A 21915-nucleotide genomic window follows, 5' to 3' on the forward strand; every position below is an offset into this window, starting at 1 on the left:
AGATCTGTCATTTAGTCTTCCAAATAAATAAATAAATAAATAAATAAAACACCTTTTTAAAGAAAGAAAGACTGGGCCCGGCGCGGTGGCGCAAGTGGTTAAAGAAAGAAAGACTTTGAGGAATGTTTAAAAAAACAAAACCCTTTAAGGCCCAATGGTATGCTCTGAGGAAATCTACTTAAAGCTGTAGCATCATTTGAGAGGTGCCAACTCTCAGCATCCTGAACCGTTCTCAAAGCCACTAGCGGGACCACGGTGGAGCCCAAGGAGCTGCACTTCAAGCCTTCAGCATATGGAAGCAATGCAGGGTCAGAAACACCTGTGCTCACACTTTCTGTCATTAAATGAGTCATTCCAGTGTTTCAGTCCTTAGAGTATAGAATTTAAAGCATGTTTGGAAGTTAAAATTGCAGCGAGCATTTAAGAAAATGAAAAACATTTTCAATGCTGATATCCTATGTTATTTTAAGCATCCAGTCACTGAAAAATGCAGGGGAGAGCCCAGCACTGTAGCTTAGCAGCTAACGTCCTTGCCTTGAATGTGCCAAAATCCCATATGGGCACTGGTTCTAATCCCAACGACCCCACTTCCCATCCAGCTCCCTGCTTGTGGCCTGGGAAAGCAACTGAGGATGGCGCAAAGCCTTGGGACCCTGCACCCATGTGGGAGACCTGGAGGAAGCTCCTGGCTTCTGACTCCTGGCTTTGGATCGGCTCAGCACCGGCTGTTCTGGCAGCTTGGGGAGTGAATCATCGGACGGATCTTCCTCTCTGTAACTGCTCCTCTCTGTATATCTAACTTTGCAATCAAAATAAATAAATCTTAAAAAATAAATAAAAATGCCAGGGAAGGGGGTGATATGCTAGGACACTGTGGCACAATGACACAGGGTCCTGAGATCAAGCCCCGATCACCCTGCTCAGACCCAGCTTCCTACGAAGGAGTATGTGGGGAGGCAGCAAGTAACGGCTCAAGTACCTGGGGCCCTGCTGCCCACACATGCGTCCCGGGTGAGCCTGGCCCACACCTGGCTGCTGTGTGCTGCGTGGCTAGTGAGCCAAGGGAGGGAAAATCTCTTTCTCACTGTTTCTTTCTGCCTTTCAAGCAAAAACAGAACGAGTTACTGTATTCAGTTCATTTGCTCTAATTACAACATTCCAGATTTTATTTTGAGATCAAACCTGACAAATAGTGGTATAGCCATTTTCTGAAGACAATCCTGACTAGGTCTGTTAGTAGTAGCAGTACTATTACCATTATTATTTTAGGGCTTCATTCAAAAGACAAGTAGAGAACAAAGTCCCTCAGTGCTTTGCTACCTACGTGGCTGAACCAACGGCGCTCTGGCTCTGGCCTGCAGCCACAGCAGTGAGGAATGAAGCCCTCGATGGAAGATCTCTGCTTTTCTCTGCCTTCCAAAAATAAGTAAAAGGAACACTGACAGATGGTCATATAACACACTAAAGCAGCAAATAAAACAAATAAACCCACCAAGTGCTGTAACTTTCAGATGAAAGCACGCAGCTGGCCATCAACTTGGGCAAGATGATAATGAATGGATTACTATGAGTGCTGTAATTTCATTACTTACAGGATTTTACGCTTTAGGATCTTAACTAGTAACTTCCTTTAGGTTCTTTACATTTCAAAATACTATTGTCCAAATTCCATGGGGGAAGTAACTCTTGAAACAAACATGTTAATAATGAGGGTAGGGAAATCCAAAGGAAAGAATTAGAATGTTCTAATTTTGAGGGTTGGCAATGCCACCATCCTATATCAAAATGCCAGTTAGATTTTGGCTACTCCATTTTCAACCCATCTTCCTGCTAATGTGCCTAAGAAAGCAGTGAGACAGCAAGTACCTACACCCCTGGCACCCACATGGGAGAACCGAGGGAGTTCCTGGCTCTTAGCGTGAGCACGGCCCGTCACGGCTGTTACGTTCACCTGGGGAACGAACTTGATGATGGGAGGTCTCTTTCTTTCTCTTTGTCTCCCTCTATGTCATTCTGCCTTTGAAATAAACTAAGAAATCTTTTTTAAAGTATTCCATATGGAACACGGGTATACTAATCAGCATCTTAACTACTAAGCCAAACCTGCCCCAAATATGTTATGAGTTCTCCCTCTGTGCCATGCGCCAGACACAGTCGTAAATCCTAGTGATAATGCAATGATGCAGTGTTGTGGAGGAAGGCAGAGGGGAGGGAGAGACTATAACTAAATGTCCGAGAATACTGTGTTCTTGTCTGATAAAATCCTAAACTATGATTGAAAGTCACTTATGTATCTGTCAGGTATAGTCAGCTTTAAACATAAATTATGTAAATATTCTCATCTAATTTTGGTAAACTGAACACACATTCTAGCATCTGTTCACTTCCACCAAAAGAAAAAAGATGAACCTGTAGGACAAAATCCATGAGGACACTCAGAATGGGAGAGGAGCTGGAGCCAGACAAGATGGACAAGGCGTGACTCAGCATAGTGAAAGGAGCCGCACACACAGCCCGCCCTGCACGCACACACCTAGGAGATGGAGCCCCCAGGAGCCGCACAGCAGAGCCCGCCCTGCACGCACACACCTCGGAGATGGAGCCCCCAGGAGCCGCACAGCAGAGCCCGCCCTGCACGCACACACCTCGGAGATGGAGCCCCCAGGAGCCGCACAGCAGAGCCCGCCCTGCACGCACACACACCTCAGAGATGGAGCCCCCAGGAGCCGCACAGCAGAGCTCGCCCTGCACGCACACACCTCGGAGATGGAGCCCCCAGGAGCCGCATACACCTCGGAGATGGAGCCCCAGGTTGGTGGAGGAATCAGATCCCTAGTCAAACCCTCAATTTAGCCAGGCAACAGTTCCCCCAAGAGGGGTATGGGTTTACTTAACATAGGTGAGAAAAGCTAAAGGTTTGCACACTGCAATGAGGAAACCATACCCAGACCCCACCATCTTTATGTTCCCTTTCCCATTTGGCTTTGGAGATGCTGTCAGCCAAACTGTATACATCTAGGCAAGAAATGGCAAAATTTTTGCTTACGAAAACTTAAAAGACCTAGAGGTGTGACTGGTCCACAACTCAACTTTACTGCTACACAGGGTTTCAAATCATGTTTCTGAAAGCTTACCTTTCCTAAAACTGTAAATGGATGCCCAAGATAACCAGATATCTGTAGAAACTCTAACGAGAGGAAATAGGAACTGTGACACAAGAATTTAAAACACCACATAAACTGGCTTATGCAACACTCCAAAACGAGGCCAGTGTCGGTGCTGCAGGGCAAGCTGCCCGTGGCTCTGCCAGCGGCTCACACCGGGGTGCCCGTTCAAGTCCTGGATGCTCTGCTCCTCGTCGTCCTCTGCTGACACACCTGGCAAAGCAGCAGAGGATGGTGCAAGTCTTGGGGCACTGCCATCCTCATGGGAGACCAAGTCGGACGGAGTTTCTGAATTCTAGCTTCAGTCTGGCTGCTAGAGACATCTGAGCAGTGGAAGGTGGAAGGTGATTCCACATTCCCCCTCAACCCCCACCCTATTTTCTTTTTTCAATTGAAAAGGCAGAATTACAGAAACAAGAGACCAACAGAGAGGTCTTCCATCCACTGGGTCACTCTCCAAACAGCCACAATGGCCAGAGGTGAGCCAGTTTGATGCTGGGAGCCATGAGTTCCATCTATTTCCATATGGGGACAGGGGCCCAAGGCCTTGGATCACAAGCAGGGAACATGAGGGGAAGTAGAGCAGCCAGGACTCCCATCCCATATGGCATGCCAGTGCCACAGGTGGAAGATCAGCCTGCTATGCCACCGCACCAGCCCCAAGATCTTAGAATCCTAAGGAAAAGAGAAGATTCCCAAACTCTCAAAAAACAAAATAAAACCAAAACCCAAAGCAGAACACAGAGGCTTGAAGATGAGAAGGTTCCAGTCCTGTCAATATAAGCCTGAAATCCAGGGAACAGATCAGCAACAATGACTTCAAACCAGAGAATTTAATTCCTTCAAACCTAGGACTCCATATCCAGACAACCCCTGATGAAGCAAAAAGTGGCAGGAGTATTTGGCATGGTGCTTAACCCCAACTGACAGCCACCTCCCGTAACCAGAGTATCTAGGCTTGGGTTCTCTGCTCCCAGGTACACCGAGGACACGGCAGGCAGTGGCCCCAGCAGCTGGATCCCTGCAAACCTGACAGGGCATCCTGCTCATTTTCCCCACAAGCCTGGAGGGGAGACCCGAGTTCCTGACCCTGGGCTTCATCTTGGCCCAAGAGCGGGACTTCTACCAATCAAATTGGGAGGAAAAAGAAACAGCATCAGGGTGGCATGAGGACCCATGCGCACAGCTAAGACCTCACCATCTTGACCCCTCCCCACGTGCCCTCCTCTCAGGGGATGAGGAAAGGATGACACACTCCTTTAGATCAAAGACACAGGCAGACCTGGGATTCAGCCAAGAGAGCATTCAGTGGGAAGAGTAATAATAGAGACCCCGGGGCCAGTACTTCAGAGCAGCACATCAAGCCACTGCCTGTGATGCTGGCATCCCATATGTACTCCCAACTTCCAACACTACTACCTGCTAACAGCCTGAGAAAGCAGAAGGCGGCCCATGTGCTGGGGTCTCTGCCACGGTTACAGTAGTCCCTGAAGAAGAACCTGGCTTCTGTTCGTATTTTTTAAATATTTATTTATTTTTATTGGAAAGGCAGATTTACAGAGAGAAGTAAAGACAAAAAGATCTTACATCTGGTGGTTCACTGCCCAAGTGGCCGGAATGGCCAGAGCTGAGCCGATCCAGAGCCAGGCGCCTCTTCCAGGTCTCTTATGTGAGTACAGGGTCTCAAGGCTTTGGGCCATCATCCTTTGCCACTTGACCCCAGAAAATTAAATGCGAAAACATAAATCAGTACTACTAGAGAAATGAAATACTTTAGAAGTAAATATAACTAGGGCCAGTGCTGTGGCATAGTAGGTAAAGATGCTGCCACCCACACCAGCATCCCATGTGGACACTGGTTCAAGCCCCAGCTGCCCCACTTCTGATCCAGCTCCCTGATAAAAGAGCCTAGAAAACCAGCAGCAGATGTTCCAAGTGCTTGGACCCCTGCACCTACATGGCGAGAACCAGCAGAAGTTCCTGGAACTGGACAGGTTCAGCTCCGGCAGTTGTGGCCACTTGGGGAGTGAATCATCAGACAGAAGATCCCTTTTTACCCTGTCCACACCCCCAACTATGCCTTCCAAATAAATCAATCAACTACCCAGAAATGAATTTAATTATACATATTTTCAAAAGTATTATAATAGATACCAAAAAATGATTAAAAATAACAAGAAAGCAGCTAAAGCCCATTATTTGAAACAGAAGGAACCATCAGAGGAAATCATTTTTGAAAGCTAAAACAGTACAAAGTGACAGTCTCTTGGGAGCAGAGCAGGGGGCGCTGTCCTCCAGCGGCTCTGAGATGGACAACTGCAGGTCACCATCAAGTAAAGCTGAAGAACCTGGAGGCCGTCACCTGACAGCGACCCGACACTGCTCACGCCACACGGGAGCTGCCTGGCTGGAGTCGCGACTGCTGCCCCATCAGAGCCGGCTTCCTGCTAATGTCCCCGGGGAAGGCAGCAGACAGTTACTCTGTCACCCATTCAAATAAATAAACACATTCTTAAAAAGTAAAACAAAAACAACTAAATCTCCCAAATCAGCTCCTTCAATTTTGTCTATCATTTGGGCCTGGGTCTGATGGGGGGGGGGGCAGGGAGAAAGGAGGTATGGTTAAATATGGAGAAATAATTGTCAGATACTGCAGTATACAGAGCAAGGTGCAAGAAACAGAACGAAAACAAAAACAAGGCAGCCAAACCACCAGTGCAGCGGCGGCTATCCACTCACCATCTCTCTGGCTATTTCCAGCGCTTCCTGCAGGCCGTAGAGCCTGCCGCAGACCAGGTAGATGCCATTTGCCCAGAGAATACAACCCTCGTGGACCCAGAATTCATTGCTGTCAAGAGGTAGTTCAGGGATTTGTAACTCCAGCTCGGGGCCACCTTCCGAAGTGGTGGGCACGGAGGGCTTTGAGTCCAAAACAGTCTTTTCGCTGCTGCCCTCTGCAGCGGCCTTTTTACAAGGAAGCCCCCGGGACAGGGAGCGAGGGCCCCCGCCACAGTCCTCCGAGCGGTGACGCCGCTTAAACCTGGGGTGCGCAGCCAGGCTCCTCTGCTCCTTCTGCTGCTGCTGCTCCTCCTCCTCCTCCGTGTCCGTCTTGGAGCCGTTCGAGGCGCTTTTGTGCCGTACCTTCACTTTGCTCTGCATTTCCACGGCCCTCTTAGGGGGCGGGTTCTTCGGGAGAGTGGCTGCATAATCTTGTGGGTAAAAAGGTCCAAAGAGGTCACCCATGTTCCGGTAACTGGCCCACTTCCCACAGAGACAGCACACCAGGTGCCCCATCACGGCAGACTCTGTCACAACAGGCCCCTGCAGCATGAAGGAAGAGGCCGGGAGCACCTTGCTCTCAGTGCTGCTGGGTGGCGGGGTCAGTGACCTCTGGCCCTTGCGACCCCTCACCAATTTGGTTTGCTCCTCTTCCTCGGCATTGATGATTGTACAAACAGCTCCGAGCTCACACTTATTCACGACGTGGATATAAGGGAAGAAGGACTTGTTCTTGGCATCGGTTTTGTCCAGCGGCTGGGTGGCATACTTGAGTTTGATCTCGGGTTCCTGGGGCTCCACGATGGGCACGGCCTGCTTGGTCTTGCGCTTGCGGGGCTGGGCCCCTGGCTTCCTCCGCTCCCGCCGCTGCCGCTGCTTTTTCGGCTTTGGCTCTCCATCCGCAGCGCCCTCTGGGACCGGCGGCGGCGGGGGTGGAGGTGGCGGCGGCGGCTGCTTCTTCTGCTTGTTCACACTACCAATGGGTCGCCCCTTCTTTTTTCCCGAAGGGAAGTATCCCTTAGGAGGGAAGCTCTCCTGTTTGGGGGAGATCATTGCCTCATTCTCCTTCTCTTCTGCCTTGGGTTTTGTCTCAGGGGCCAGGATACCCCCTGGGGGTACATTCTTAGAGTCAGCAAAGATTAAAGGTGCAGTCCCACCCAGGGGGGCCTCTGGTCGCCCTTGGTTACTCCCAGGCTTCTGTGAGGTCACGGAGGTCATGGCACCAGGGGGTTCTTTCCCAGCAGGAGCTGTCTCGGGCCTTGTCTCGGTCTTCACTTTGTCATCACCACTGCCGCGCCAGTCTTCCGGAGCCCGTGCCAGAGGCTTCTCGGCGCTCAGATCCTGGTGTGCTGGGCTCACCAGCTCAGACACCACCTCGCCTTTCCTCTTCTCCAGCTCGGCGTCCTGGATGGCCACACTCCCGCCTTCGGAGGGCCCGCTCTTCAGCGACAGGATGTCATCGAGCGTGACTGCATCCCCCCCGGCCTCGGCACTGTTGGAGGACGCACTCCTCCGAATGTTGGGGGATGTGATCTTCTGAACTATAGCTTCCAATTTCAATCCCCTGCCCTTCCGCGGGGGCAGTATTTTGGTCTTGGCAGGGCTTGTGAGGGTAACGGCAGGGCAGTTTCTACTCTCTGGACTCGGAAGGTCCTTGGCGGAATCTCTCTTGGGGATGGACTTGATGTCCTGGCTATGGGGAAGATGGGCGTAGGAATTGAATGCCTTGTCAGCACCTTCTCTTGGGGGATGAAGGAGGCGCCCTTTATCTTCAGCGCCACTACTCCTTACGTCTTGGGACTGTCTCTTACTGGGAATGGGAGAGATAAAGGAACGGACCCGTCTCCTCATAATTAAGGGGTTTTGGGAGGAATGATCCTCCTGACCTGGAAGCCGTAGCATCATGTTGCCAGGTTTGGATGGCTGGGCAGACTCAGCCAGCCCGTGCCCATCAGTCTCATGGGGCGGCCCATACCTCTTCTGATTGGACAATCCTGGAGGACCACTGCTTTTGGCTGGAGAGGTCTGCCGAGAAAGATCCCAGCAAGACTCTTGTTGTAACTTCTGGGAACCGTGCTTCAAGTCCAGGCCTTTGTTGGGCAGACCGTCCCCAGCCAGGAGGCAGCGTCCGGCCTCCTGGGCGCCGGCGTCATGGTAAGTGCCTACTGGGGGGCCGTACATCATGCCATCCTTGTCGTTTTTCAGAGGGCTCCGCACCCGGTCAAGGAACTGCTGCTGCCTCGGGCTCTTGCGCGGGCCTTCCTGCCGATGCTGGGCTGCAGCAATCACGCCCTGAGCAGAGCTGCTGCTCCAGTCCTTGTACTCCTCCTGCTGCTGGTACATCTGCCTCTTGTAATGGAGCTGTGAGTTCAGACCTGCACCGGGCTCTCCGTAGGCGTGGGCCCGAGTGTTGACGTGATAGGCAGAGGCCAGGCTTTCTGAATTGGGAGCAAACGGAGCGTGCAGAGAACTCCTGTTGGCCCGCTCTGAGAAGGCCATGTGTGGGCTCATGTGATGAGGGTCTCCCCCGGGACCTCTGCTCCTCCCAGGAGACATCTTCAGTTTTTCTGCAAAGTCATGATACTGAGAAGGAGACCGACCCCTCATGCTTTCCCGGCCACCAACCCTGCCGGGGACCCGGCGCATGGGCCTGCTGTCCTGCGGGCAGTAGTCTGAAAGGGAATCATGGGCCGCTGCCCCTGGGCTGGCATTCCCACGGAAAGACTCATGCTTGAGGCTGCTAGGATGGCAATGGTCTCCAGACTTCTTGTTGTTGAAACTAGCTTGGGATTTGGACTGTTCAAAGTCTTCTTCTTTTATCTGCCCACTCTGGGATTTCAGCTTTGCTTCCATGGACACCAACCCACCTGGAAGAATGACGGACTGACTTAAGTTTGGGTTCAGACGTTCATTTCTCCCGATTCTGGTGTCGGCACCCATGTGTCCCAGGGAGTGAGCCCCCGGGTCCCTGACAATCTGTCTTAGTGGAGAAATGTCACAGATCACTGATCTTCTTTCAGAGAGGGAGCCCCCGGGCTCATGAGCTGATGACTGAGGCTCTATTTCAAACTTCCTGGGAACTGGATAGTCAGCCAAATTGATCTGCTTCAGTTCGGGAGCTGTGCTGCCAGATTTCCTCTCCCAGGGGCCCCAGTGGGGGTTTTCTAATAGGGATCCAATGCTTTTGTTCAGAAGACCCCTGCTTGCTAATTCATTGGTCTGACTGACTAAGACATTGGGCCTCGAGGCTCCTTCCAGCCCGGCAGCCATCCCCTGGTGCTCCTGAGCACTCCTAGAATATCTCCTGTCCGGGTGGTGGTGGTAACCCTGCAGTACTTCCTGCAGAAGGCTAGGGAACTTCTCGTTTCTACCCTTCCGTTCCCCGTGGCCAGTGAAATCTCCCTTTTCTTGCCCTGTAGGAAACTGAGGGAAGCTGCTGACATTTCGTGGTACGGCAGACCCAAAACTGTCTTTGTAACTGTAGCGTACACTTCCAGGAGACTTGCTAGGCTCGGTCCTGCTTGTAAATGCAGGCCCCACTGCAGTGTGGCCAGCCTGGCCATTTCCTTCTCCATTGTGGTTGGAGTTGCTGTCTCCATTCTTGTTCCCTTTGTTCCCGCTTCCTGGCGCATCTGGCTGCGGAAGAGGGGCGAGGCTGCCTTCCTTGGCCCCACCATTGCTAGGGGGCCTCTGCATGCTTGCGGGATCATCCTCCTGGGAGCAGCCTTTCTCTTGTCCACCAGGCTTTTCCACTCGACTTGTCATGGTTTCCCGGGAGACAATTACCCCAACTGTCTTCTCATTGACTTTTGGGTTCCCCTCGGAGGACAATGCTGTGTCCTTGGCACCCGGTGAGGTGGCCTCATCTCTGGCTGCAGGACTCGCACTGAGTCTGGGGGCTTCACTTTGAGCCCCCTGTGCAGGGGAGGCACTGGCCTTCTCCGAGGTGCCTCCCTTGTAAGTGGTGTCAGAACTGGTGCTCTGGCCGCTCAGCTGCCTCACTCTCTCACCTTGATCTTCTGAGCTGCTGGAACAGCCTCCGTCCAACGACTCTGCTAACGGAGACTTCAACTGTTCTTCAGGCTGTGAGGAGCCCTCAGAATTCGCACAACTATCTGCTTTCTTAGAAGACGAGGAGAGCCTCTTGGAAGTCTTCTTCTGAGGCGTCAGGGCATCTGAGAGCAACATGTGCTGGACAGTGTTAGGAAGATTGGCCACTTGAGTACTCAGAGCACTCAGACTACTCAACCCTGGGTCTGTGAGTCGTTTTTCTGGCACACCTTCCAGGCCAAATCCTTTCAGGCCTGCAGCATGAGAATTGGGACTGGGCATCATGGATGGGGTTGGACTGAGCTGAGGCATTAACTGTAGGATTCTGTTTCTGGAACCCATGGGCACACTGCCTTGCCCACACTGGAGATTCTCTCCGCTCTGCATGAGAGGAGACGGGGTAGAGCTGCAGCTTGGAGACTGGACCACCGAGGCAGCTGGAGAAGGGTTGGAAATAGGGCTGAAGTTCTGGTGGAACTGCATGGGGGACCTCACAGGAACCTCAGGCTGGCTATACTGCCCCACCTGGCTTTGTAGAGGCAGCTTGGTGGCAGTATTGGTGTACTGCATCACATGCTGAGCTGGGTGCTGTTGTTGCTGCTGCTGCTGCTGCTGCTGTCCCTGCTGCTGTCCCTGCTGGGCCCCTGGTGGAATCTTTGTCTGTTCAAAATTTTTCATGGATTGAGGCTGATAGCTGTAATTTGACTGTGTTCCATAAGCCTGTGCATTAGACCCCACATTATGTCCTTCGTACTGAGACCCAGCATTCACGTTGTAACTGCCATCATAGCTCTGTCCAGACTGGCTGAAACGCTGTGGTGAAGGAAAGGAGGAGGAGGTGGTGGAGGAGACAGCGGACTGGTAGTGTTGGCCAAACTGACCCACTCTTAACTGGTAACCAGCAGCAGAGGACGGCAGAGTGGAGGGCCGCTGCATGGGCTGCAGGTGAGACGAGTTGGACGGCGGCTGGCCGGAGGCTTGAGGCAGAGGCTGATGTGACTGGTAAAGCTGCTGTCTCAACTGCTGTACTTGCTGCTGCTGCTGCTGTTGCTGTTGCTGTTGCTGTTGCTGCTGCTGCTGCTGCTGGCTGGAAGCCTGCTGCTGGTACTGAGCACTCCCTGGAGAAAACGGCCCTGTGTAATCCTGCTGATAATGAGACACACCACCCAGGGCGGAGTGCTGCGCTTGAAACTGGCCCACATGACCCTCGCTCCCATACTGGTTGCCAAAGCTGCTCCCCTGGGGCGGACCGTAGCTCTGCACAGGCCCAGAAGGCCTTCGCTGAGACGGCTGCGGGGTTCCTGCTGTCACAGGCTCTTTGTTGCCTGCCATGTAGTAAAACTCTCCAGCTTCTTTCCTAAAGCCCTGGTAGCCTTGATGGCCAGAGGTCTCACTAGCCATTGCGGCAGCAGCTGCTGCTCCTCGACGGCCACCACCACTGCCACTGCCACTACTACCACCACCTGCACCTCCAAAATTCTGGAACATCTGGGCCTGGCGAGGACTGAACTCTTCTATCCGGGACGAGCCGTGTACCTCCTGTGGGTAGCTCTGCTGGCTTCCGTGGTAACTGCTTTGCTCCCGGAAGGACTGCATACTGTTCAGTAGTACAGCAGCGGGCCAGCAGCCCTCCTGGAAATGGAAGAAAATAAAAACATTAGACATGGGTCTCCTCATACAAAATAAAGTTGAGATATGACAGGTGTAAGACAATTCAGACGCTTGAACCCCATCTCCTTTTATTCTGTATCCTACCCACAGACAGGCAAGCGAGCGGAGCAATGGGCTCAGAGCAGAGGAGGAACACTCTGGGTGTGTGTAAACTTAAATAAGTTAAAACTAGCACATGTCACTATTTGACAATGAATGAGCCTTCCCAAATTCAAAAAGGTTAAAATAGCAGTTGAATTATCACTGGCAATAAAAAACAGCAATGTTTAGTCTTCCAATTGCTAGGGGTTAGGGGTGGGAATGTGGAAAAAAACAATTTCCTTTCATCCATGAGGGAGCCCGATGGCTGCATGGGCCTGTCCCCACTGACACTGCGAGGACAGCGCTGGCAGCTTCACTGCAGCCACCAACGACCTGGGCACAACCTGGGCACACTTCTCACTGAATCCCTAGGCAGCAGCCAGCCACAACGCACCCCTCCCCCTCAAATGTCCACCTCAATTCCCACATACAAAGAGCTGCAAACTGTTCTTCCAGACTCTGTCCTATCAGTGAAACAAGCCAACCTGAAGACAAACATCACATGATCTCTCTGCTGGAACTGTCATCTAAACCAGAAATGAACAGAAATAAAGGTAAACAGATCCATACTCGTAACCTCACAAACGAATGACGTGATGGCGGCCAGAACAGCAGGAATCAAAGATCTGCGGTGGGCGTGTCTACTCCCAAATAAGAACAGGCCCCCAATAAACTGATAAATACACCCAGACAACCAAACACTGCCATCTCTACCTTGCTTACACCTACAGTGTCATGGCACAGGCAAGAGCAAAAAGCTCGAGATCAGACTACTGCTGAAGCACTGACTATATTACTTTAAAATACGGGGGACAATGGGGAGCGGAGAAGGGGAGCGAGGAAAGGGAGGAAAATGGGCAAAACCCTATGCCAGCAAAACTGTAAAACAGAAAATTTTTAAAAAATGTGGCAAGGTCAAGTCTAAATGATAAATCAGATAATCAGTAATAAGATCTAAATTAAAGATAAGCTAGAGGGCCCGGCATGTTAGCCTAACAAAGTCCTCACCTTACATGTGCCAGGATCCCATATGGCACTGGTTCTAATCCTGCAGCCCTGCTTCCCATCCAGCTCCCTGTTTGTGGCCTGGGAAAGCAGTCAAGGACGGCCCAAAGCCTTATGATCCTGCACCCACGTGGGAGACCCAGAAGAGGCTCCGGGCTCCTGGCTTTGGATCGGCTCAGCTCCAGCTGGAAGATCTCTTGTCTCTCCTCCTCTCTATATCTGACTTTCCAATTAAAATAAATCTTAAAAAGACAAGTTAGAAACCTCAAAAAAGAAAAAAGGAAAGGGAAGAAAGGGGGGGAGGAAGAGAGGAGGGGAAGGGGAAGGAGGAGGGGAGGAGAAAAGAGAAAGCAGAGGAGGGGAGGGGAGGGGAGGGGAAAAGAGAAAGGAGAGGAGGGGAGGGGAGGGGAGGGGAAAAGAGAAAGGAGAGGAGAGGAGGAGAGGGGAGGAGGAGAGGGGAGGGGAGGGGAGGGGAGGGGAGTCCTGACAGCTTTGAGGCTCACTGGGCTCGCTGTTGGCCAATCTTGCATTCACAAAGTTTTTACTGGCCATTACCGTCAGAGAAGGAACTGAAGCCAGCTCCTGGAACAGCAAGATGGAAAGCAAGGACCCAGATTCTTTTGAAGGCCACCTGACTCGACTACCATGTGCCCAGACCTTTGCCAGGGCCTCAGGTTCCTAAACCGTTGCATTCAGAATCGACCCTACTTGTGCCTTTGCCTGTGCCTGACTTCTTGCCAGAGTTGGCGATAAACAAGACAGAGTCAAACGTCTTCAAATGGCTTTAAGGCAGCCGTTTATAGAAGCAGCTGAGAAATACATGCAAGCTACAGTAGGGCACTGACAGTTTCCCTGCAATTGTTCCTGCAGCTTGCTTTCTTAGTCCTTCTCAGAAGCTCAGTGCCCAAGCTGACCCATCACTGCCCTGACTCCTCCCATTTAACTCTGCTCCAGGAACAAACTCCCACCCAGGCCCTCTGCTCTCGCCCACCACACTCTTTCCTGACAGCAACGGGACCTGCACACCCCGTCTCCTTCTAGCCTCTGGACTAGCCTCACCTGGCCTATCTATAAACAACAGCTGGGCCACATCTCCATCTCGGCCTCTCCAGCTCCTTTTCCTGCTTTACTCTCCCACCCCTGTCTCCCAGGACTGATTTATTTACAAGACACAAAACTCTACTTGGTTATAGTCCATCTCCCCCTTAAAGGGAAGAGACTGTTCCTTGCTGTAATCCTCATATCATCAAAGCAGTAGGGAGCATGCGGCTGGCGCTCTGTGTGAACAGTTACATGGTGCATGTCTAAGCACCCTGCTGGAGCTTACATACGCTACAGAGCTGGTGGAGGCAAGAGAACGGCTGCTGCAAAGGGCAGAGCTAAAGGATACTGACAGCCCTGCCCTCAGAAGCCTCGGTCTGTTCCAGGGTGGAACACCTGCTGAGGGCCATCAGGGAAGAAAGTGAGAAAGTCGACATGGATCACAGCACCAGATGGCCAGCAACTCCAGCTCTGATGCCCTGTCACACTTCCATCTGTACCTGAAGTCTAAGCAGCCACACTAAGGTTCTTTGCTAGACCGATTACAGTCCCGTGAACCAGTCATTTTAAGAAGATGTACTTTGGGCCCGGCGGTATGGCCTAGCAGCTAAAGTCCTCGCCTTGAACGCGCCGGGATCCCATATGGGTGCCAGTTCTAATCCCGGCAGCTCCACTTCCCATCCAGCTCCCTGCTTGTGGCCTGGCCAAGCAGTCGAGGACGGCCCAAAGCCTTGGGACCCTGTACCCACGTGGGAGACCTGGAAGAAGTTCCTGGATCCTGGCTTCGGATCGGCATAGCATTGGCTGTTGCGCTCATTTGGGGAGTGAATCATCAGATGGAAGATCTTCTCCTCTCTCTTCTCTTCTCTGTATATCTGACTTTCCAATAAAAATAAATCTTTTTTTTAAAAAAAAGATGTACTTTATTTGAAAAAGCACTGTGACAGACTGAGAGGCAGACAGAGAAAAAGATCTTTCAGCAACTGGTTCACTCGCCAGATGGCCCCAATAGTTGGGGCGGGGTCAGGTCAAAGCCAGCGGCCAGAAACTTCATCATGGTCCCAGATGGGTGGCAGGAATCAAAGCACTTGGGTCATCTTGCCCCGTCTTCCCAAGCACGTTAGCAGGGAGTTGTACTACAAGTGGAGCAGCTGGGACTTGAACCTGTGTTCCGATAAGGGATGGCAGCAATGCAGGCAGTGACTTAACCTGCAGTGCCATCACTGTAGCCTTTCAAAGCCACTTTGGAGAAACAGACAATAGTGGCTGACTCCAAACATTGCTTCTCTTCCACTGCCTGTGTAACAACTGCTCTGCTTTCAGGGCGCTGCCCCAGACCTCTACACACTGGCTCACCCAGCTCACCAACACCACAGAAGAGGAAGCTGACGCTGAGTTCAGACTTCAAACAGCAGTCACTATGAGGCAGCTCCTCCAGGCCTTGCTCTCAACACAACCTGTGTGTCTTCCCAGAGGCAGGCACTGTGCACCTGCTCCCAGTGGCTCTGTCAAGACTGTCCCTGTGTGCTGGCCCCACTCCTGGTAAGTCACTGCCTTGGATGGTAAGTGAAGGGTGTGGGAGTTCAACAGAAGCACTAACTTTTTTTTTTAAAGATTTATTTATTTATTTTTTTATTGGAAAGGCGGATATACAGAGAGGAGAGACAGAGAGGAAGATCTTCCATCCGATGATTCACTCCCCAAGTGAGCGCAACGGCCCGATACTATGCCGATCCAAAGCCAGGAGCCTCTTCCAGGTCTCCCACGCGGGTGCAGGGTCCCAAAGCTTTGGGACGTCCTCGAATGCTTTCCTGGGCCACAGGCAGGGAGCTGGAAGGGAAGCGGGGCTGCCGGGATTAGAACCGGCGTCCATATGGGATCCCGGGCGTGCAAGGCGAGGACCTTAACCACTGCGCCACCGTGCCGGGCCCAGAAGCACTAACTTTTTTAAACTAATGAAAACCTTCCTTGAGAGAAAAATGTCTCTATAAATTACAGGTTATTTAATTAATCCTTCTGGAAATCAGGTCTCTGAAGACCTGAACGTGTGAACAAAGCTGCCACCTGAAGAGGCATGGAAGCCACTGCAGAGCGCAAGCAGCATGGGGCTGCCTGGTCTTGGAGGGAACCCACTCGCCAGAGGGGAAATCAGGTCGGTGTGTCTTGTGCTTCCCTGGCAGGGATGACACCCCCACCCTGCTGCTGTAGCTCTAGTGTACAGACAAGCGTCCGTAGCTAACACTTCCCGCAGGGTACCAGTCAAACTAAACATTCCAAGTACACAAGAAGCCGAGTACCAGAAGGTAGTTGCCAAGCGTATCTTTTTTTAGGAGTTCCAACTAAAGCAATTATGAAGATCACCCATACCAGCAACAGAAAATATAGTCTAAGTAGTTTTACTACGACCATACAAAATAAGCTATGATCACTCCAATACTATTTCATCATTTGAGAAAGAAAAAAGCATCAGTGTGCCTGGCATGGTGATCCTCACCTTGCAAGCACCAGGGCATATGGGCACTGGTTTGTATCCCGGCTGCTTTACTTCCCACCCAGCTCCCTGCCTGTGGCCTGGGAAAGCAGCCGAGGAAGGCTCAAAGCCTTGGGGCCCTGCACCCGTGTAGGAAACCCAGAAGAAGCTCCTGGCTCCTGGCTTTGGATTGGCTCAGCTCCAGCCATTGTGACCACCTGGGGGAGTGAACCAGCAGACAGGTTTTGGAGTGCATGCACACATCCTGAGCCCATTTGGTGACCTCATTAACACAGCTGTCACGCCACTGTGGTGGCTCCCACTACCTCGGCAGATCCTCCAGCTCGACATCTTTCAGGGAAAGCAACCTTAGCTTTCTTTGACCTTCTGCTTCCACCCTTCCCTTAGATGTATTTATTCATTGGACACGCAGATATACAGAGAGAAGATCTTCCATCCATTGCTTCACTTCCCAAATAGCTGCAATAGCCAGAGCTGAGCCAATCCAAAGTCAGGAGCCTCTTCTGGGTCTCCCACGTGGGTGCAGGGTCCCAAGGCTTTGGGCCGTCCTCAACTGCTTGGGCAGGCCACAGGCTGCATGGGAGGTAGAACGGTTGAGACACGAGCTGATGCCCACATGGGATCCCGGCGCATGTAAGGAGAGGACTTTAGCCACCAGGCTGTTGTGTTGGGCCCTCATTTTCCCACTATCAATTTCCTGCCTCATATGAGGTATAATTTCCTCACCTCTAAAATAAAACACATAGATCCTCAATATATTAATAGACCCCTCTGCTGCTGGTGTGGCCCCCAGCCTACTCCTGTCTCTTCTCAGTTCATGCTCCCCTCCTCCTAGAGCTCCACGGACTCTGTGGGCTGTGCCACAAGGCCCAGCTTGGCTGGTCAAAGACAGAACAGTCAAGACAAAGGGACCGACTGTTCTGGCTCCCACTCTGCTGGCTGAGGCTGGCTGAGCAACATCTTCCTCTGACTGCAGCTCTAGGACACACTTTTCCCGTCCCCTTCAAGATCAGGAAGGTCGTACCAACGCTCTGTGCTGCCTCCACAAGCAGCTGCTTTCTCCCCCTGGTCATCCACTGCCCGCAACCTGCCCAGCGTGACTCTAGGCCAGGGGCTTTTAAAAAGGCACAGGGGAGCTTGAAGCAGGAAGACGGGGAAGAGGCGGGCACTTCTGAGGCAGCCAGAGCACACAGGAATGAACAGTACTTCCCAGGAATGCCTAAGGACAATGGGGCACTGCTGCCTGGCCTCCCCAGCGCTGGTTCTTGCAAGCTTGGGTATAACCTTGAATCTCAGGAATGCCCTTCATATTCACAATACAAAGATTCAAGTTTTCTGAATGAGCCCTGAGTGATACAATTAAACCCTCTTCAAATTACCCAGCTTCGAAGTGCCATCTGTTTTCTATAGGGACCCTGACGGATCCAGTACAGTCCTCCTTCCAGGGACCTCCACACAGGCTATCCCCACCTGGGGAGGGAGGGCCATCTATTGCACGCAATACAGCATACAATACGGATTCTAACTCCTCAAAACAACACCTCGAAACATCAGACAACACATACAACCCATCCTGAAAGAAGCCAAGAAATGTCCACCACACACCAGGTAATTCACACACTGGGTAATTCTTATAAAGACAACAAAACATACTGATTCTTAGGCAGGTACCAACTCAGTTTTGGTGACAAATATATGGCTGTTGTTTCCTCAACTGATCAACTCCCTACCCTCAAGGAGAACAATGATCGCCCTGGGTGAGAAGCGTCCATGATTTACTACACTGGAGACATCGCCTGAGCACGACATGGTCCTTTCCGTCCCCTGCACTGCCCGTTCTGTCCATCTTCATCTGTTCTGGCTGGAGAACACCTCAGGCATCAGTCGGTCAGCAAAGGAAAGAGCTTCTCTTCATCTCTCCATGAACCTCCCCACAGGCTGGAAGCTCTGGGACTTATGGAATCCCATTTCTGCCCTCCCCTCTCTCCAACAAGCCCCCTCCTTTGCCGTTGCCCGCTCCCTCCTTGGGACCTTCACCAAGTCACTCCTAGCTCTGCAAATCCCATCCTGCCAGGTCGCATAGCTCTCAGAACCCTAACAGCTCCTACAAATGTCTCCTAGAGAATGTGTTGGTTTTATTTTGTTCAGCAAAAACAAATTTAATGAGTGTATCTACCTTTACCAAGGTCTAAGGCATGTGTTACAGGTATAACAATAATTACCAGGGCCGGCACTGTGGCACAGCAGGCGAAGCGTCCCACCTGCAACACTAGTGTCCCACAGAGAGCCAATTCAAGCCCCAACTGCTCTACTTCCAATCCAGCTCTCTGCTAACATGCCTGAAAAGAGAGTGGAAGACGCCCCAAGTACCTGGGCTTCTGCCAACCATGACGGAGTTCCAGGCTCCTGCCTCCAGCCTGGTCAAGCCCCAGCCCTGACAACCAGGCTCCTGCCTGCAGCCCTTTCTGGAGTAAACCAGTGCATGGAAGATTTCTCCCACTCTTCACCTCTCTGCAATTCTGCTTGTCAAATAAACAAATTTCTTAGTTAATAAGAAGTTAGCATTTATTAAGCAATCTCAGTATATCAGGCACCATGGTTTCACATGTATCTCAATTAATGCATGAAGAAACTAATCCAGGTAAATCACATAATTTTCCATGAGCCACTCCTCCAGGCCAAGCTGAAGCTATGACGCTTTCTCTCGCTGTAACCACTAACTGAGCAAGGAGCACTCCAAGTCGACATTTCTGGAAATCCCAACAAAACCCCCGAGTCAGCTCCAGACGCACAGCCTGTTAAACGCCTGCCACCCAACTGGTCACATGATCTTAACCCCAGGCTCCTCCGCCCAATGGCTGCACTCCTCTACCCCACCGACCACTGGCACTGGGTCTGGCCAGGAGCCAACAACTCAACCTGGGCCTTCCAGTACAGGATGTGAGGACCCCAAAAGATGGCTCAACTAGAGCAAACCCAAGTTAAATAAAGAAAATGCTCATAGAAACTCAAAGTTGGCATGGAATGCTCACACCAAAATCCAGTCTGTACTTCTGGGAGAAGCCTTCCCTAAAACCAGCGGCAAGACAACACTCACAGACTGAGACCTCACTCTAGAATCTTCAGATTCGCTGGAATTGAGGTAACTGCATCATTTGTTTCATGTTGGTGCAAACTTGAGATCATTCCAGAGGCTAAAAATCTATTTTTTGTTAGGACTGTACACAGCAGAGCCATGCTTTCTACTGGTGCCTGACAGGAGGCTCAGACCTGGGGTAGGAGCTGTGAGGACAGGTCAGCACACTTAGTTTGGGACTCCAAGAGGAGCCTGAAGACAGCTCAAGAAACCAACCTAGCAGGAATTTGCAAGTCTGCTCAATGCCCAAACAACAAGAAACCCACAGCAACACTGCAGAAGAAAATTTGCTTTTTAATGAGTGAAATTTGCATTATGACATTGATTACATAATCATCCACAGCCATTAACAAACACAGGTAGGCTAAGGGCAGACCAGTCTAGGGAAGTCATACCACCCACTGGCAGGTCTGAGAACCAGGATGGGGTACAGGGTACAAGACAGACCGAATCTGACCGCATCACCAGCCAGTTCATGTTAGGGCTGGGACTGGGGGCTGACTGTGCTGGGTTGAGCAGCAACTCCAGTCAGTACAAACTAGAATGGGGACAGAGGGGCCAGGCCAGGTTACAGCACCCACCAGCAAACACTGAGGTAACACGGGCCACGCCAGACTGGGCTGCAGCAACCACCAGCACACGCAAGACCAGGGCCAGGGGAGAGGGGTTGAGCCTGATAGGGCAGTAATGGGAAATGCACTGCTAGGCCACTGCTCATGCTAGCAAGCGTGAGAGCTGGGACTGGGTGGCAGACCATGATGGGCAGGGCTGCAACACCTGTTGGCCTACATGTGAACTGGGTTAGGGAGAGAGCCAGGCTGGGGTATCCAATTGTATCCAGTGGTGCAGGTACCAACCAGAGTACAGGCAGGCGGGTTGGCCTTTGCTGCAGCATCAGCAGGCAAGTGCCGGGACTGGGGGCAAGTCCGGCTGACCTAGACTAAAGACCCACCTGGAGAGTGCAATAGTCGGAGTAAAACCAACAGTAACAACAACAAAAATCAGCATATCACTTCAGTAATATCTGTAAGAAAAAAGGACTAGCAAAAGTTTTTATCATCTGAAAGCAATTAAGCAAGTCATGGTACATCCACCCAAAGAAGCAGTACACTTCTAACTGTGAAGCTGCTGGCGTCAGGAAGAACAGAGTACAGGAACGTGTGCACGGAGATCTCATCTGGGAAGCAGGTAATCATTTAATCCAATGCCAAAGAAAACAGTATGAAAGAGGTTTTGAGCACCCACAGCAGCAGGGCTGCAGACATATTCTCTCCAATCCTATCTACATCAATGCTAGCATAAAAAACACTACTTTGCAAATTTCACCAACCTCATTTAGAAAGTATAGCTCTTGGAGCCAGTGATGGCACAACACACTAGCAGCCCACGGGGGTGCAGGGTCCAGCCTGGCTGCTCCACTTTCCATACAGCTCCCTGCTGATGGCCCCCACACCCACACGGAGACCTGGGGGCGCAGGGACTGCTCCTGACTGCTGGCTTCACATCAGCCCAGCTCCAGCTATCACAACCATCGGGAGTGATTCGGTGAGTGGATGGAAGATCTCTTTCTGTGTAGCCATGACTTTCAAGTAAAATTAAACGATCTCAAAAGAAATTACTGCTCTTACGGAACTTATTTGCTCCTGTTGGCAAATAATTCTGCCCATGGAGAAGAAACGGAGGCACAGGAGACATCACAGGCCCAGAGGGAGGTTTGTGAGTGTGCCCAGGTTATTCGCTGCATGTCTCTTAGGATAACTTACATTGCTGGGGAAGCTGGCACACAGGTCTTCAGTTTAACGGGTGGACTTCAGGGTAATGATCATTTGTTCCTCTTGGGGTTTCGACTGACTGGATCACCATATGGACCTGTGCTTTGCTATTTCTAGTGGGCCCTGCTACCACCAAGCTTGGTTAATTAAGAATCCTTAATAAACCTTAGACTTGTTTGGTGTGATCTCGCTCGCACCCCACAATACTCCAAGACCAAAGACAGACCCCTACACAATCAGCTCACAAGCCTCTTCATCAGCACTCAACCTGAGGGGCTGGAGTTGTACTACAGACTAAGCAGCCCCTAAGATGCCTGCAACTCAGGCCCGGCAGTATGGCCTAGCAGCTAAAGTCCTCACCTTGAACGCGCCGGGATCCCATATGGGTGCCAGTTCTAATCCCGGCAGCTCCACTTCCCATCCAGCTCCCTGCTTGCAGCCTGGCCAAGCAGTCGAGGACGGCCCAAAGCTTTGGGATCCTGCACCCACGTGGGATACCCGGAAGAAGTTCCTGGATCCTGGCTTCGGATCGGCATAGCATCGGCTGTTGCGCTCACTTGGGGAGTGAATCATCAGGAGGATCTTCCTCTCTATATATCTGACTTTCCAATAAATAAATAAATCTTTTTTTTTTTTCAAAAAAAAAAAAGATGCCTGTAACTTGTGTGGGTGCTGTGGGTGCTGCTCCACTTCTGAACAAGCTCCCTGTTAATGTGCTTGGGAGAG

The 21915-nt window shown here is 51.4% G+C and overlaps 1 protein-coding gene across 3 annotated transcripts in view; it reads right to left on the reverse strand.

Annotated features, from left to right (window-relative positions):
- The window catches only part of TCF20 (transcription factor 20), an 82246-nt gene that overhangs the window by 28280 nt on the left and 32051 nt on the right, over nucleotides 1-21915 (reverse strand). Inside the window, exons 1-2 of one of the 3 annotated variants that reach the window (XM_040987074.1) lie at nucleotides 11529-12136; nucleotides 5904-8809 (exon numbers count right to left, since the gene is read on the reverse strand). In XM_040987074.1, coding sequence (XP_040843008.1) covers nucleotides 5904-8795 — 2892 coding nt within the window. In that variant the 5' untranslated portion in view covers nucleotides 8796-8809; nucleotides 11529-12136. Of the gene's footprint in view, nucleotides 1-5903; nucleotides 12137-21915 lie in introns of those variants that run through there. The other 2 variants (XM_040987064.1, XM_040987055.1) reach the window with 2 other exon arrangements.

This window comes from Ochotona curzoniae, unplaced genomic scaffold (genome assembly GCF_017591425.1).
Source record: "Ochotona curzoniae isolate NIBS_2020 unplaced genomic scaffold, NIBS_Ocur_1.0 contig_1014, whole genome shotgun sequence".
Classification (NCBI taxonomy): Eukaryota; Metazoa; Chordata; class Mammalia; order Lagomorpha; family Ochotonidae; genus Ochotona; species Ochotona curzoniae.